The following is a 17,667-nucleotide window of genomic DNA, read 5'->3' on the forward strand; positions in this document are numbered from 1 at the left end:
CACATTTTGGGTTGTCTAGACCAAAATACTAAATTTTGCTCTACAAGGGTCTGATATTCACTTACGAGGACATTATACTGCTTCTGTTTTATCAACATTTAAAACGAATATCCTCATATGTGGCTCTCATTTTTCTTAAAAACAAAAATCGGGTAAAAAAAAAATAAAATAAAATCTGGTAATTCTTTGTTTTTACATTCATAGGGTCCCAATCAGCCCAAATATCAAAGAGAAATTAAAAATGCATGCCGTGGAAGAGTTCGGGTCTTAGGAGGTTAATACCAACTGAGCATTGCTTAATTGCTGCTGACCATGCCTATCCCTTTATGACCACAGTGTGTCCATCTTCTGATGTCTGCTTCCAGGGGGATGATACTCCACGTCACACAGTTTAAATAATCTCCAGCTTGTTTCTTAGATATGATACTAAATTCAGTCCACTCAAATTACCTCCAAAGTCACCAGATCTAAGAGCAATACGGCAGATTGTTTCATGTCAATGCACCAAAATCTCTGAGGGATGTTTTCAGCACCTTTTTGAGTCTATGCCACAGAGAATTGAAGCAGTTCTGAAGGTAAAGAGGGCCTAACCCATTATTAGCATGCTGTACCTAATGAAATGACTGGTGAGTGTACGTATATGCATCCATCCATCCATTTTCTTCTGCTTATCCGGGGCCGGGTCGCAGGGGCAGCAGCCTAAGCAGAGGAGCCCATACCTCCCTCTCCCCAGCCAGCTCCATCAGCTTATCCGGGGGAACACCAAGGCGTTCCCAGGCCAGCCGAGAGATATAATTTCTCCGTGTCCTGGGTCTGCCCCGGGGCCTCCTCCCAGTGGGACATGCCCGGAAAACCTCGTCCAGGAGGCGCCCAGGAGGCATCCTTGTCAGATGCCCGAACCACCTCAGCTGGCTCCTTTCGATGTGGAGGAGCAGCGGCTCTACTCTGAGCACCTCCCGAATGACCGAACTTCTCACCCTATCTCTAAGGGAGAGGCCAGCCACCCTTTGGAGGAAGCTCATTTCCGCCGCTTGCATTCGCGATCTCGTTCTTTCGGTCACTACCCACAGCTCGTGACCATAGGGTATAGTGCTGGGCGATATGGAAAAAATATTTATCACGATATGAATTCTTTTATATCACGATAACGATATATATCACGATATACCACCTGACCTGTGGTCATCTGGAAAGTATGCAGTCTTTAAACAGCGAGTGGAGAGGGTGCAGTCTTTGTTTTGAGTTACTGTAAAGCATGTCGCAAATCCGGGTGCACGTAAAGCAGCACCATGTTGCAAACCATGTTGCGAAAAATATCTTTTTTTTTATACTTTATTTTCTCTTGCATAAAGTTAAGAGTATGTATAGTAAGAAGACAGCACTAATATATTTGCACAGGCTATTTAACCCTTTAAGACCTACCATAGAACCAAGTCCGCCAGAGCTCATCTTAACATTTATTTATTTTGAGTGTCTTCATAGTTTTATTTTTGAGATACACAAATTTTTATATACTACAGGAAAAATGAAAATAAATAAATGCAACTTTGCAAAAACACAGCATGTGCATCAAAATAAACTATTTACAACAGTGTAATTTGACTTCTAAGCATCCCAGAAACGATACAGAAGAGCATAAAGTCAAACATGACTTTTAAAAACACCAACATAGGCTTTGAAGCTTAAAAAACTACATTTTCCGCGTAAATGGCGTCACTTCCGGTTTCGGACAGGTAATGGCGGACATGCGATAGTTCGAGCTGACTTATATTCCAATGTAGGAATTGTTATGAACAGCTGATCGGATCGGCAAATGGAATATTCTGGAATATTATGTTTTTGTTGCTGCAAGTCTGGAATATTATGTTTTTGTTGCTGCAAGTGCTTTTCATGCAATTTTTGCAAAGCTATATGCGGAAGGAAACCGTGACCTAGGGCAAGCTAATGGAATAAGATGTAAGTACAACTCCTACGGTTTCATATGCAAAAAAAAAAAAAACATTATTGCGCTACCGTACGTGGTTCCAGTTCTACAGGGATTTAAAAATAGTTAGGGAAAACGGAGTGTGCCTGCTCCGACCGCTAGTAAAGGGTTAATGAGATATTTTATGTAATAATTTGTAAAATTTGGGTTAAAAACGATAGAAACGATAGAAGACAAATGGCACGATAGACACTTTTCTATCGTCCACACGATATATATCGTCATATCGCCCAGCACTAATAGGGTAGGGACGTAGACTGACCGGTAAATTGAGAGCTACGCTTTTACACTCAGCTCTCTCTTCACCACAACAGACCGGTACAGCGTCAGCATCACTGCAGCCGCTGCACCAATCCGTCTGTCGATCTCCCGCTCCCTTCTCCCATCACGTATATACGTGTACTATATGTTAAAAAAAAACAAAAAAAAAAACAGGGAAAAGCAGAATATATGAACTTTAAAAAGTTTGTCAGTTTGTCAGAGAAAGAATTTTTTTATTTTCATATTTACTTTAGCTGATGCTGCCATTGTGCTGCAGGTGTGATGACAGCATACGGTTATATCACATAAGCTCTCTTAAAATCAACAAACAAGACGTGTTAATGAGTGAACGGATGTCGCGCTGCTGGCTGTTTTACCCAGTTTACAGCCTTTATGCTGAGCTAAGCTGATTGCTTTATTATGCCAGTGACAGCTTATTTCCCTTCAGTGATGGCCCACATCTCTTAGAGTTGCAAAACACAGTCTGTGCCAGGGTACTGGGGCAAGTTGAGTTGATATTTCTTCTCCAAGCCAGGTGGCACAAATCTGCCTCCCAAGAAGTGATATCGTCCTTTAAACAGGGAGGCAGATTTCTTTGGTGCAGTGAGAGAGATGAGCATGTCAGGCTGGAGTCCATCTGTGCTACCCTGCTCCACATCCCAACCTTTAACATGAAAACAAACAAAAAAAGGATGTCACTAACCAGCTGAAATCTCTTTCCTGAGATAATCTGCAGTATGTCTGTTAGCGACAGTTTGAAGTGTTAGAGCAAAGGTTAGACCCAAATCAATATCCTCTGTTTGGGAGCGCGGACATGCAGCAGGCTTCATGCAGTTATTGATTATAATCATTCCAGACTGTTGACAGATGCACTGCAGTTTAATAAATCCTCACTGACAATAAGCAGAACTCCACAACATTGCTGGCAAGCCGTACTGCAGCGAGGAGGACTGCAAAACCACACGTTTTTCAGCTAAAAGCTGGCTATAAATTGGGTTTAGCCCAGCTGCTGGTCATGTGCAAGAGGCGATGCTAACAAAAGTTAATACATCCATTTTTATAAGAGCCATTTCAATTCAAGGTTGTGGCGACATGGAGCTTTCCCCAGCTGCCATGAGCTGGGAGGCGGGTTATATCGTTGAAGGGTTAGCAGTCTGTCTGTCAGCATGGCTAACAAAGAAAAACAGCCATTCACACTCACATTCACATCTTCATGGTGATGTGCTAACCCCGGCCCCACTATACTGGTGCATGCCTTATTGATTACTTTTTAACGGCAGTAATTTTGTATTGTAACCAGTTACCTCACAAAGTAATGTCACCCAAGGACTGGTGAGGACTGACCTGAGGGGATGTCGATGCTGGCTATGGGCACTGTGGACTTTTTCAGTGTGTCCAAGATGGAGCCAAAGGGCTCTCGCACAGCTCCCTTGAAGCTGAAGCCAAAGATGGCATCTATCACCAGGTTGTACGCTTCATCAATCGCTTTGGCCTGAGGAGACAGTTTTACCCAGATAAGTTAGTTTCAAAGGAATTAATCAATAGCTTGAAAGCACATTTATTTCAGTGAGTAAATCCATCAACTAAAGCTCCTCTTAGCTACCAATGAAATTATTCACTATCTAGTTTGCTGTAATAAAAACAGAGCTATTATCCCCTCAGTATCATTTAGACATCTAATTTAAACTGGAGCCTAATTACTTTAGCATTTGTACAGCTTCATACAAAATGCACAGTCAGAAAACAATAAGCAGTGTGTCTGTGTGTTTACTGCGGATAAAGCTGCAGCTGCAGATTTTATTAACACCAAACCTCAGGCATCTCAGTCAGGAAGGGGATCTCCATTTTCTGGCACTGTGTGGTTAGGCCTTGGAACAGCGGCTTGTTTGGCCTCTTTGGGTACAGGATGGTCGGCTCGTAACCCTGAAATCAAACACACAAAGTACTAACGAAGGAAAAAGGAATTTAGGATGAGGATGTGAAAATAGATGGTTTATTTTCCTCTTCTGTGAAATTGAGAGACACTCACAAAGAGTTTCAGATGCCGGGCACAGACCAAGCCATCGCCCCCGTTGTTACCTGGTCCACAAATCACTAGCAGAGAAGGTCTGGCCTTCACCAGAGAAGTAAGTGGATATGCCTGAAGGAAAAAAAGAAAGCAAAATAAACTTTGATATATTTAAGGGCCCGTTCTGTGTTAGTTACGCAAACCAAGTAAAGCTTCTTCCTGCACCTTCGAGCAAAATGCAGCTCTATCAAGTGCATCTCAATTCCACAACAGCAAACTTAAAAGTGCTGATGAAAAAATTTCAGACTTTGATTGTGCAAAAAGACGAATGTTTCAACATTATTATAACGTCATCAAGTGTAATGTTACTTTAGTCTGATTACACAAAATAAAGGCTGATGAGTAAGATTAGATCAGAGTTTTTGGAAAAATTCATCACACGATTTTTGCGTAAGTGGTTGGTAGCTGTCTATTTAAATCAATGTTTAAACTTTTATTTTTGTAACTGGATTAAGTGGCTCAACCACCGCATCCATAGAATAGAAGAAAAAAAGTGAAAATATTTCTACACCCCACTTTCGATCCTCGTTTCTTTTTTCAAACCCTAAAGACACCAAATTCATTTTTGAGCAGCTGGAATAGGTAGAGGTCTCAGATTAAAATGCCTGAAACAATTATTTTACTCATAAAAGAGTTTGTTGCAAGTTCAATAACTAATATTCCTCCCGTTAGATTTGCATTTCAAAAATAAGAGCCCACGGTGACACTCACCCGTGTGACGGCTGTGGCACAGCTGAGTCCAGCCAGCTCCATCAGCTGATCCACACTGAAGCCGTACTCACTGAAGAGCTCCTCGTCGATGTGCTGGGCCTCCTCCTGCCTGTGAAGTATTTACAGGTCAGTCTACACTTATGAAGTCTGGTTTTACTCTTATGTGTGAAAAGGTTAAAACCTTCACCCGAGATATTTGATGGCCTGGGCCATGGTGGACGCTGGTCTGCTGCTGAAACAGTCCTTTCTGTGGCTGTTAGCTGCAGCGGGCAACGGGCATGTCCCTGCCTGAGCAAGGGCTGTCGTGGCTCGTGAGGTCACCAGGAAGCCGATCCCAAACAGAGCTCGAATGCTCAACATCCAGATGGATACAAGCTCCTGAGGAAATTTAAGAAAAGACCACAGTGAGCAATGTTCAGTCTGCTGATGACGCAGGTTTCACTCCTTTCGCTGTTTCCTTGCGTTTTTATTTGCTCACACCTGCAGACTGCAAACTTAGAAATCAGTCTTTTAATCAGTCATTCCCTTCGTCTGCGCTGCTGCTTAGTATGCGTTAAAGAAAGAGGTGAGACACCCCACTCTCACACAGTCTGTGCAACACCAGAACATGGTTGATTAAAACTAAATTAAAAACCTAAACTACACATGTGTATTTAAAAAAAATTCACAATAAAAATGAGCTAAAATGATAATGTGTGATTAAAAAAACTAATAAACAGTAAAGATAAACTGAGCGTATCCTGTGAAAAACTAATTACAGCCCATGATTCAGCAGCTTGTAGCACCACCTTTAGCAGCAATCATTTCCTGTATGAGTTTATCAGTCTCTAACATCACTTATGTGGATATTACTGTGTACACATTAATGTCGCAGGGCTACAGTAGGAGCACTCTCATGTCCACTTCACTGTTATGTAGCTCTGACTTGCTAGCTAACGTTTAGAATTTGCTCCACTTCGTGTCAAAACATTAGCGACACTCACCAAATTTTAACACCCTTTTTCTTGCAGACAGCTTCACATGCAGTTTTGTCCTTTTAAACCACAAAGCTCTTAGTTTTGGAGCTTTGACGCTGTGCAAGAGCAACACTTGCACCCTGACCTTGTAGGCTACTTCCGGGTTTGAAAGCGACCTGAAAACCAGGATTTCAAAATAAAAGCCTGTTCTTAGGCGGAGAGACTGCAGTAAAAGACACACTTTTCTAATTAAAAGGAGAAAATATGCTTAACCCTTACTTATATATAAATGAAAAGACAGCATAATGGAGTTATTAATAGAAGTAGAATCCCTCCACTATATGCCAGCTATATAGAATCAGGCCCATGTGACACACGATATAGGCCTATTTTAAACATTCTTTTTTATATCTTTAATTTAAATATAACTAGTAAAGCACAAATGTTCAAAAACATTCCATTAAAGTTATTCCAGTAAATAATTATTTATAAAAACAGAAGGTCTATGAGCAGAAACTTCATTTATGATTTGGAATGTTCATTATATATATATATATATATATATATATATATATATATATATATATATATATATATATATATATATATATATATATATGTATGTATATGAACGATTTGATTTTGAAAATCTTTATTTTTTGTAATTTCAAGAGGCAGGAATTCCTTCTAAATAGCGGAGCAAAGGTATAAAAAACATAAATGAAATACTTCATAAAGTTCAAGAGGTGGTGAAATAAATGCACCTTATAGTTTTATAATACCGTGGTCGAGTACAGTGTTGGGAAGGTTACTTTTCAAATCTATTCCATTACAGATTACAGAATACATGCCCCAAAATGTATTCTGTAACGTATTCCGTTACGTTACTCAATGAGAGTAATGTATTCTGAATACTTTGGATTACTTAATATATTATCATGCTTTTTACAACTACATGAATGTACTATTGCTGTGATTTATTACTGTTACTGAAGGTCCGCGGCTCCGAACCGTAGTAAAGGGACCTCTGGCTAATACGTGGGGTTCCGTGTCAGGCTCGTAGCCGGAAAATAGCTTTACTTTGTTGTGTGGGTCAACTTTGCTTGCAAGAGACAAAGAGAGGCGTTGAAAGGCTGCTCCAACGGAACTTATTGTTTCGGAGGAAAACACGAACACAGCGTACAGTCGAGTCTTAATAGCGTACTTACAACTGGGCTCGTCAGGCACTCTTCTTGGCTGCAGTGGTTATTATTATATTTACATGCTTCCAGCTCCCGTTTTTGCTCCGTGACAGCTCATACTTTTCCACTCGCCTTTTTCTCCCTCCTCGCGCTCACAGACACATAACGGGCATGGCAGTCCATTCTCCCTGCAGCACGGACTACACTGCCCATCAGGCTACATTCTTTAGAGCTATGCCTGTAGCATTCTGCCTATTAGCTTAGCACAACAACAACAAAAAGGCGCTCTCTCACCCAGGAAACACGCAGAGAGAGAGCGTCACCCTGTAACCATGGCAACCGTAACGCTGCCGCCTGGAACAACAGAGCGTAGCTGTCAAACAAAACCCAAACAGTCCTGACCCGCCACAATATGAAACAGGAAAGTACCGCCGTGTAATCCATTTATTTCAACAAAGTAACTGTATTCTAAATACCACCTTTTTAAATGGTAACTGTAACGGAATACAGTTACTCATATTTTGTATTTTAAATACGTAACGGCGGTACATGTATTCCGTTACTCCCCAACACTGGACGAGTATGAATACTGAACAGTTATAATCTGTTCTTTTATATTATTGTTATCATGTAATTGTGAACCTGAATACAAATGTCATATTTTTCTTCATTTGAATGAAACTAGAATTTTTAAACAAATTATTGATTTTTATTAAATCAATAAAACTCTTGGCCTCAGAACAAAGCATGGAGGGGACTCTAGCTTTTGGCATACGAGTCGCCTGTTCAAACAGGTGAACTATATAGCAACACCTGACTGTCCTATTAGATTCTATGGTGAGGCAGTAAATATTGTAAGAAACTGAGTAAATAGAAAGACACAGAAAAAAGGCAGGTTTCTGAAAACACGTTTATTCATTTTAATAAAAAACCCCGACAATATTCTGTAGATCTGTAGCAAGGTTGGGTTCATTTTACCTTCACCATGTAAGAAGATTTAATGAAAAAAAAAAGTTTTCAAAATAAAGTTTTCAATTTTGGTAAAATTGTAAACTGATCACAACCCCGCTGTGTCAGAGTGTCTATAGGTTATAATGAAATTAATTTGAATTAAGTTTTTAAAACGAATGAATGTTAAAGTAACTGGTTTACATTTTCCAACCTTAAATGTCCCTAATATAAAAACAAACAAACAAAGCTAACCCCAAATTAACCTTTAGGCTCTGGAAAAATTATTCTTATTCATGCATATGTACATTATAAAAAGCAGTATAACATTTTCTGGCATTCAATAACTTGAAATTAAATTGAAAGTACATAAACTGAACTAAAAACTATACCAGACAACTCAACAACTGATACCTAAGAAGCTATAGAAAATGTAGTGTAGTGGCCCCAGGGCTTCACATGATTGGACAGCTCTCCATTCTGCCTCCAGTCTAGGAAGAAAATTTGACAAAATTAGAATTATCACACATGCCTATTAATAGACAAAAAAGAGGTAATCTTTGCATGAAAGGGAAGTCATATATCACCTGTATGAGCTGCGGTACTCACCTTGCGAGGTGTGCTCGTGCTGAACACGTAGGAGTGGGGCAGTAAACCCTCGGAGATGCCTCCGCTGCGGAAGGATCGGGAAGCAGAGGACACGGAGCAGTTGCTGGATTTATCTGAAGGAAGTCCGCATGAGCCGCACACGACCGTCCGGCTCCGCAGGTTGTACTCGCCGTCCCCACAGGTGCTGTGAGCCACCTGCTGAGGCACAGACACAGCTTTCAATTAGTGTGTGTTCAAAAGTATGTGTCGTGGTGTCTGTGCTTATTTAATTTTCATTCCTTCTCACTGATATTTTCCTAATGTTTTGGTCTCTGTTTTGTCTTTCTTGTTTCCATTTCCTGTCTTATTTTGGTATGTGCTTTTCTTTGTGTCTCTTGGGATTGACTTCCTGTCTTTGTCTCTTCCCCCCCCCACCTCTGACCCTCCTTTGTGACTGTCTGCCCCACCCTTATTTGTTTAACGAGCATCTACTCAGTCCTGTGTGTGTAAATAGTCTGTATCTATGGGAGGACTGGTTTTGTAACAGCTTTTGTTATTAAACCCGCCTTTGTCTCCTGTATTTTTGTAGCCCTGATACAATGAACAAGAGCCTAAAAACAATAAGTGAACTGTTTTTTTTTTTTTTAAAAATGGCTCTTTTAACAGTTAACATTGAGTTGCGTAAACAGTTGATGAAATATATGTGTTTGCAACTATTCTTTTGACACTACTGATAATCATTTTTCTAGTAAGAATGTAAAATATCCATTGGGAGCTGCAATTGTGTGAGATTTTGCTGTATTTCTTCATTTGCACATGCACATGTGTCCTTGCTTCACCTAACTAAAAACACATATATCCTTTTAAATATCTTTGTTTTACTTACCAACCATCACCTTATCATGTAACATGTAATGCTCAGTTTCAATGTTACCACCCCACACAGTGATACGGATCCATTTGAAATGTTAATATCTGAATTAATGTGACTCTTATTTTAATTCAATGCAAAACCAGTGGATGCTGCTAATTAGATTCTGGTCCTGCACATGATCTCATTATGCACATGCTAGGAAAACTATAATTTCTCTCACCATGTCATCATCTTCTTCTTCAAACTGAGTGCGGGTGACCTTCCTCATTGCCATTTCCTGAAAGAAAAGTGTTGTAGTTCTTATTTATTCATTCAGTTTCAGTATATTTTAAATATACTGGCCATGAGTTTTGATGTCTTGACACTTTAGGTCTGAATGAAATGTCTATCAAGCCCAGTAAGCTGATTTAATTCAAAATACCTCTCCGTTAGTGCTGATCAAAGTAGTCTGGAAGAGGTCTCCGGTGCCCCAGGAGGGCTGATTCTTCCACACCAGGTCAGATGGAGGATTATGAGTTCCACCAGAATTAGAGGCCCAGATCTGACCACAGGGACAGTACAGAGTAAATCATCTGTGCTTATCAGGTGTTGACTGGTGATTCTGATCGCTGAATAAAGACGCTACTAACCGTCACCCTCTGACCAGCCTTCAAGGTGAATTTAGCTGGGAACTTGAAGGCGATGGGAGTGCCAGATCCCACCTGTCGCTTCACCTGCCAGTTCCCCAGATTCTGATCCTACAAGAGCAAGAGGGTAGTTGGGTAAAAACGTCAGAGTTCAAAGTCACTACATTACAAATAGTAATGTAGTCAGTCCACCTCCAACTTCTCCATCTCACCTCATCAGCTTTGTTGCTGAGTCTGACATATTTCCCATCCAGATCCACCTCGTCCACAGTGACACGTCCACTGGCCGAGGCCTGCTGGGTGATGCGAGTGCGGGAAACGGCTCCACCGGCGAAGCTGGAGGCCTCGCTGTCGGTGTCGTTAGGGCGACGTCTCTTAGCAGGGGAGTTCTGAGCGCTGAGGTGGATAGATCGAGAGAGAGCTCCAGAAGTAGAGGATCGACTTCCCGCCGCCCTGGTAGGAGGAGGGCTGGGCGAAAGACGCAGTCTGCAGAGAGAAACATGTTGTTGAAGATGATGAGATAAATGAAAAAGTTTATGAACCACACAGAGGAAATGATGACCGTCTTTACACATACCTTTGCTCTTCTCCCTCCAGCAGCTTCCTGTAGGCGCATATCTCCATGTCCAGGGCCAGCTTAACATCGAGGAGTTCCTGATACTCATCGAGCTGCTGCTGCATCTGCTGCCTCATCTCTGCCATCTCTCGATCCTTCTCACCCAGAAGGCGACGCGTGCTGTCCCGCTCCCGCGACAGAGCATCCTCGAGGTCCCTGATCTTTGCCTCACGAGCTGCCAGCTGGATCAAACCAAAGAGTCACAAAGTTACTGCCTGATAGGATCAAACAAGCAAGTCTGGAGACCTCAAGAGCAATCAAAGAGTGAGACAACTGAGCTCAAAAAACAAAGAAAATCTAGAGAAACCATGAAAAAACTGAACTTTTAAACAAATAAATGGAGTTTATAGCTAGCATCAATTTGAAGAGCCTAATTCATGTGAATCCATAAAAACAGCTTCTGTTTTAAATAAAATTGATTTCTGTGGGGTCTGTTTTTACTTTAAAACATGGATGTCAAACTGATTTTACATAGTGAGCCACATACACCCCACTTTGATCTTAAGTGATCTTAAATTGGCCGGACCAGTGAAACTACATGATAAATACACAAATTTACAGAATAATTTATGTTACTTCTTTCCACAAACTGTTCTGTAATGATAAAATACAAAGTTTTTGTTGTTCTTTTTACTATGGACTCAATATTTGAAAAACAAACTTTCTTGTCAGCATGAAAGTGGGCAATCTTTATTACCAGGAAAATCTGTAAAACCTATGAAACTACAGTTAAAAATTCAAAATCTATGCACTCCTTTACGTTTTCTACAGCTTTGGCAGGCCGATTGTGTCTTATGTTTTGCACCCCTGCTCTAAAATATGAAAAATATCACAAAGAGCCCCCTTTTCTGTGATGTATGCTTGCAGATAAGTGTGTGCTGTTTATTTGTAAGAACCTGTTTCTGTAGCTGGCTGAGCTGAGTCGACGTGGACTCCAGGCGTACTCGGATCTGCTGGAGCTCCTCGTGTGCTGCCCCAACCAGGTGGCTGCTCCTGTCTGCTGACTGACGAGCACTCTCCAGCTGATGGAGGGAGATAAAACATGGACTGTAACCAAATTCTACTAGACATTTGTGAAACTGCGAAACCCCAACAACTCGGAACTACACAACCATGTCACGATGTTTTAACTGGATATTTCTGCTGCGCAATTATTCAGTGCAGCTTTCTTTCACCACTGAGGACCAAAACAGAAGACATAAATGCTGCAAAGTAAACCTTTAGTAACAGTAACTTGATGGTCTACCTTGGTGTTGTAGGTCTTCTCGATCTCATCCTTGTACATTTTAATCTGCAGCTCATGCTGGTTGCGCATATCCGCCAGTGCCTCAGCCAGTTTGCATTCAAACTCCTGCTGGTGGCCATTATCCAGTTCAACCATGCGGGACTCATGACGCCTCTTTACCTCCCGTAGCTCCTATTGAAAATTTAACAGCAATGATTATCAGTAAAGTCCAGCATGGGTACTTTTAAAATGATTAACTAATGATAAGAACATATGCAAAAAGCGCTCAGACCTCAGAGTGAAGGTTCTTCTGAAATTCCAGCTCCTCTTTCAGAGTCTGGATGCGATTCTCTCCATCCACCCTCCTCAGCATCTCATCCTGCAGCTGCTTCTTGGCATCGGCCAAGCTGGTATCCAACTAAAAAAGAAGCACAAAATGGGCCGAGTATGAATACAAAGTAATGCTGCGGAGTGGAAAAAAAGCAGTCAGTAGAGTATGCGGGCAGGAAAACATGCAGAGAGGCTGTCCTTCAACCCCTGCTGAAATCTGAATTAGCTGACATTTACTAACAAAACTTGGAAGAAAGAGAGGAGGATTATGAGGGACAAACAGAGAGGTTCTGAGCTTGTAGACTGACTGCAGAAAGATTGAGCCCAGATGTGTTTCTATTGAGTTTTAAATTGAGCGTGGGTTTGACTTTACCTTGGCAACCTGCGCCTTCAGGTCCCTGTTTTCCACCTCGAGGTTACGCTTTTCTCCCAGAGCCGTAGTCAAGGAAGCATCCTTCGAATTAAGCAGAGCCTCCAGGTCTTTGAGCCTCTGCAAGGCTCCCCCCAGTTCTGACTCTTTTTTAGTGTTCCTATGAAAACAAAAATGGAGGACTAAGTTCCACTTTAAGTTCTCAAAGTGCAGCCTTTTTTCATTTTTAGTGCAAGCATGAAGGAAAGAATGCACTACTTTACATTTTCTATGACAGCTTTGAGTGAGATCAAGGGAGGATTTCTCATTCATGTTTATCTCTATTAGTCATCATAGCAACAATACTTGAACAAAACCTTAAACTACTATACAAATGACACTGAGACTTTCAATGTGTACATTTTCTCTTGTTTTACTCAAATGACACTTAATTCATTCAAGCTTTGAGAATCCATAGTTTAAGAGTTTAAGCATCTTACTGGATTTGTTTTAGTAACCTAAGACCTAAAACTGAACTACTATAGTTTCCTTTACACACTCTAATCAAACAAATATGAGCTATTTTTGAATAAGGATGTCTACAAGAAGCAGAAGCAGGGGAAAGACCTCGGTGCATATGACTCATAGACCACAGTGATTTTCATCGAGTCCCGTGGATCTGGTAGCCACAAGCCACAGCCGTTGGTGTTTAGCTGAGATATTGCCATGGCAACGGTTTGGCTTTGCCAAACACACTGTGGTCGTCGTTTTATTATTTACGGAAAAATAATCCAGGCAAGAGTGGAGCTCTTTAAACACTGCCACGTATTGTGTATAATGATGACTTTGGTGAAGGAGGAGAAGCTGGGGAAAGAGTTAGTCATCAGCCTCTGGATGTGGAAGCATGGGAAAGAGCTGGAGTCCCGCTCCAGCTCTTGCCCAGTGAGCAATGAGGAGAATATGCTACAGCTATAGGGAGTGGTCGCAGCGGCAGGGTAACACAACTCTCAGTGCATCACCAAGTTAAAACATCAGTTATTAAAAGATTATGAGTAACTGCTGCTTAATATGTATCAACACTGAAGTCCAAACCCTTTCACACTTGCATTAAGGGACAAATGGATGCCTTCAACTGAAAGGGTTTGTTTGAAAAGGGGGATTTTAGATGCCTCGCAGCAGCCAGACATCTCATGATCACCAGACACTCTGCAGCAGAGTTCTTTCTGAGAAGAGTTTGGCAATCGTGACTTCAAAGCTGTACCGTGTAACTTTAGCTGAACAGCAGACACTGTGGGACAGGTGATAATTATGGGATAATAGTAACTGCTAATGTAAATATAACACAAACAGAAATGAGTTGTGAAGTCAGCAGAGTGACAAGAAACTCCTAAGACTTGCTGAAATTAGATACTGGAAGCTAAAGGTCATACCACATTAAATCGTGCCGTGACAGCCCCTGAGTGTAAGGAATGAGTAAGGGTGAATTCTGCAGCTCATGATTTCATCTTGTTGTTACTATTTTGTCTTTTAAAGTTGTCTTTTAAAGTTGCATACTCCCACATATTTAGTATACACATTCAGTAATGTATATACCTTTACATATTGTACATATATTTATTACTTTTTAGATTAGCCATTTTTATATTTTGCTTGTTTTACATTATTGTATTTTGCACAACTCTGTTGCTTGTGAAGCTCGCACACAAGAATTTCACTCACATGTACTGTACCAGTGTACCTGCACATGTGATGTGACAATAAAAGTGATTTGATTTGATTTGATTATAGCTATAAAAAAAACAACAAAAAAAACACCCACATCGATCAAACGCACAGGGGTGAGTTTAAGGAATTTAGGGACCAAGATGAGAGGGCACAAACCCAATCAATCTTTTTCCTCAGGAGCTCCTGCAGACACGTGCAAACACAGTAAACATTATACCTGGCTTTCAGCTCCTTGTGGTCCTCTCGCAGCTTGCCCAGCTCCAGCTGCAGCCGTGCTCGCTCTTTGGCCACCGAGTCCAGTGTCTGGCGGGCATCTGCCAGCTCCGTCTCATAGGCGGCCTTCAGACCCGTCAGCTCCCGGCTGACCTCTGTCTCCGACTCGGTGATGCGCAGACGCAGCCCGGCGTTCTCAGCCTCCAGAGAGCGGACCTTGTCGATGTAGACGGCCAGTCGATCGTTGAGGTTGCAGAGGTCCTCCTTTTCCTGGAGACGGGTGATCCGGTTGGGAGAAAGTGGTGTGTTTGCACCTCGTGGAGTGTTTTTGGGTGTCGCCATTGCAACTTTCTTATTTTGCTGTCAAAATAGATATGATTATATTCATTTGAGTCTAAAGAGTCAATTTGAGCAGGTTTTATTCAAGTGCAAATGCACACCCTTCAGTTTGATCCGACAGTTGACGTGGAACATGTGTCACAAATAAGATGAAAGAAATGTGCCCAAGAAATATTCATTGAAACACACAAAAATGAGGCAACATTTTGGTTTAAAGTTCAAAGTTAAAAAGAAAAAAAGCTCAATTCACTGGAACATATTGATTATTTCCAAACACATCCGGCTCTTTTCAAATCCCCTAACATTAAGCACACAAACGACAAAGCACAATTAATCAAAAGACATGGGTGGGGTTAACAACTCCACCCAAAAATTAAAGTGATGTCCTTGCCCAAAAGATACTAACTTATAAAATTCGATTTACCTTTTTAAAGTTTGTTAGAGGATGAGAAATCTCTGGAGATCTTTGTAGAGTAGTTTGACGATTTCCTTACGTGATCCCAGTGTTCGTCTTGGTTCTCTCTTCAGTCTGCAAACTGAGCTGTCTGCAAACCCATCAGAGTGCCCATGTAGGAAAGAATGAGATGGGAGGAGAGGTTGGCCTCAAGTTTGGCACTTGTTAGGTGGCTGTTCCTCCCTCCCTCTGTCTCTCTCTCTCTCTCTCTGTCTCACTGTAATGGGTGTACAGTCTGAATAAATGAGTCATCCTCTGCACAAAGCCACGCACAAAGCCATGTGATGCATATAAGGGATAATTTTAAGCAGATCTGTTGGCTGAGACTTGAATTGTAGTCGTTTTGTAAAAGCTCTGCAAAGGTTTTAACCCCAGAAGAACCCCACAGAGCTGGAGTCTTCACATCCTGTAAGGATGCATTTACGCAACATCTTTTCTTAAACTCTTACACAAATTTCCTACTTAGCCTTTGGCTTAAATACCTAAATGGCCAGAAATGTATTTTTTTGGACAGCCTTAACTAAGAGATTCCGAGTCATAAAACAAAAACAGTACCAAAAGTGTGCTCTGGCAGACTGGTTTTCTTTTGTAGACCTTTAATTATTCTGATTTTAGCCCACTAAACATCACTAAACATCATACATAGCCCACTAAACATCATACATATAATATGTATGAGAAGATACAAGATACAGTGTTACAGATACAGATGATACAGTGTCCTTACATTTCAGTGGCAGGATGAGAGGACTACGCAGTGGTGCAGATGTTAGCACTCACTTCCTGGTCGGCTGGAGTGTTTCTCTGTGGAGTTTACAGGTTCTCCCTGTGTGCTCCAGTCTCCTCCCACACTCGGAACCACAGACATGCTCCTCTATAGGCGCTTCCGTCTCACCTCTCTCCTATCAGCCAGGTCAGTCTGCCTTGCCTGAGACCAAAATTTGATTAGGAAAATGAATGGCTGGACAGCTGGAGTGACTACAGTCCACTGAGGCTGAAGCATTGTACTAAATCTTATAAACTGATGAACAAGCTGATGGAGATTATAGGCTAACTAGTCATTTTATTAGGGGACACTTGTTTGACTGCTTGTTAATGCAAATTTCTTATCAGCCAATCGCATAATGAAAACTCAGTGCATTTAAGCAATGTGAAAACTGAAGTTCAAACTGAAGTGGTGGATATTTTCTGGGCACGCTTTGGCCCTCTTGGCACCAATTAAGCATTTTTAAATGCACAATCTTACCATGTTCAGCCTTTTATAACCAGTGTGTATCAATCTTAGGATGACTGCCTCCAGCAGAATAACATAACATAACCTCCACAGTCACCAGATCTCACTCCAGTACAGCGCCTTTTGGGATGTGGGAGATGGATGGATGTGCAGCTGACAGAAACTGTGATGCTATCATGGCAATATGGAGCCACATCTCTGAGGAATGTTTTCAGCACCTTGTTGACTTTATGCCATGAAGACTTAAGGCAGTTCTGGAGGAAAAGGGGGTCCAACCCAGTACTAACTAGATGTACTTAATAAAGTGGCCGATGAGTGCGTATGTAGGATTTTTTTTCATATGCACTTTTATCCCATATATAACCTGTAACACAAGCTAGAAGTGGTTGATTTTAATAGTGGATTTTAAAGGGTTAAAGCTATGCTTGTAAAAATTCACGTTTCCCTTTGTGCTGGCTCTAAAAACTGACATGTAATAAATGGCAGACAGTTTTATTAAACACTACGAATTATGACTTAACTTGGACTTTTGGACACACTGTTACAGACTTTATGCAAGTAAATTAAACGGCAATGAATATTGTTTCAATCAAATGATTTATAGATATCTGGGGTAAAATTACCAAGTGTTTAAAAATCAAACAAACAAAGGCCTAATGTGTAAAACATGTTCTTAAATAAATGTGCTGTGCTTTGCGAGGCCTTACAAGCTTCAGTATGTTCGTGCTTTATTTTATAGACAGCTTCTGAGATTGTGTGTATGATAAAGGTGCATTTATTTGTGAACTAAATAGACTGTAAAAGAAAATCTGCTGATCTCAGTTGCTCAGATCAGCTGTGGAAGACGTCGTGCCTCCTGCAGCTGACACTCAGCATCGCCTCCTACTGTCAGAAATTGATGGGAAGTTTGGCTGTAAAGAAACAAGAACCCGTTTTATTTGTCTTTTTCACTCATTCAGCAGCTCAGCGATGTACAAACTGGGTC

General features: G+C 41.1%; 2 protein-coding genes across 4 annotated transcripts; both read right to left on the reverse strand.

Moving 5' to 3' along the window:
* Positions 1–1,494: 1,494 nt before the first annotated feature.
* Positions 1,495–6,146, reverse strand: naxe (NAD(P)HX epimerase). Its single transcript, XM_065471754.1, has 7 exons — positions 6,008–6,146; positions 5,212–5,402; positions 5,025–5,133; positions 4,275–4,385; positions 4,058–4,168; positions 3,590–3,737; positions 1,495–2,909 (listed from the first exon to the last, which is right to left on the reverse strand). The coding sequence occupies exons 2-7, from the start codon at positions 5,382–5,384 to the stop codon at positions 2,710–2,712; spliced, it is 852 nt and encodes a 283-aa protein (XP_065327826.1). The 5' UTR covers positions 5,385–5,402; positions 6,008–6,146; the 3' UTR covers positions 1,495–2,709.
* A 1,925-nt stretch (positions 6,147–8,071) lies between these two features.
* LOC135932821 (lamin-A-like) lies at positions 8,072–17,180 on the reverse strand. Of its 3 annotated transcripts, none has more exons than XM_065470502.1 (14): positions 16,176–17,180; positions 15,419–15,539; positions 14,660–15,015; positions 12,742–12,898; positions 12,331–12,456; positions 12,060–12,230; positions 11,710–11,835; positions 10,775–10,995; positions 10,410–10,683; positions 10,201–10,308; positions 9,993–10,112; positions 9,792–9,848; positions 8,719–8,913; positions 8,072–8,600 (listed from the first exon to the last, which is right to left on the reverse strand). In XM_065470502.1, the coding sequence occupies exons 3-14, from the start codon at positions 14,995–14,997 to the stop codon at positions 8,565–8,567; spliced, it is 1,929 nt and encodes a 642-aa protein (XP_065326574.1). In that variant the 5' UTR covers positions 14,998–15,015; positions 15,419–15,539; positions 16,176–17,180; the 3' UTR covers positions 8,072–8,564. The 3 variants fall into 3 exon arrangements, with proteins under 3 accessions (XP_065326574.1, XP_065326571.1, XP_065326572.1); XM_065470499.1 differs by having other exon boundaries at positions 8,719–8,916; XM_065470500.1 differs by having other exon boundaries at positions 8,719–8,916; positions 15,419–15,665.
* Between the last annotated feature and the right edge of the window lie 487 nt (positions 17,181–17,667).

Source organism: Pelmatolapia mariae, linkage group LG22 (assembly GCF_036321145.2).
Source record: "Pelmatolapia mariae isolate MD_Pm_ZW linkage group LG22, Pm_UMD_F_2, whole genome shotgun sequence".
Classification (NCBI taxonomy): Eukaryota; Metazoa; Chordata; class Actinopteri; order Cichliformes; family Cichlidae; genus Pelmatolapia; species Pelmatolapia mariae.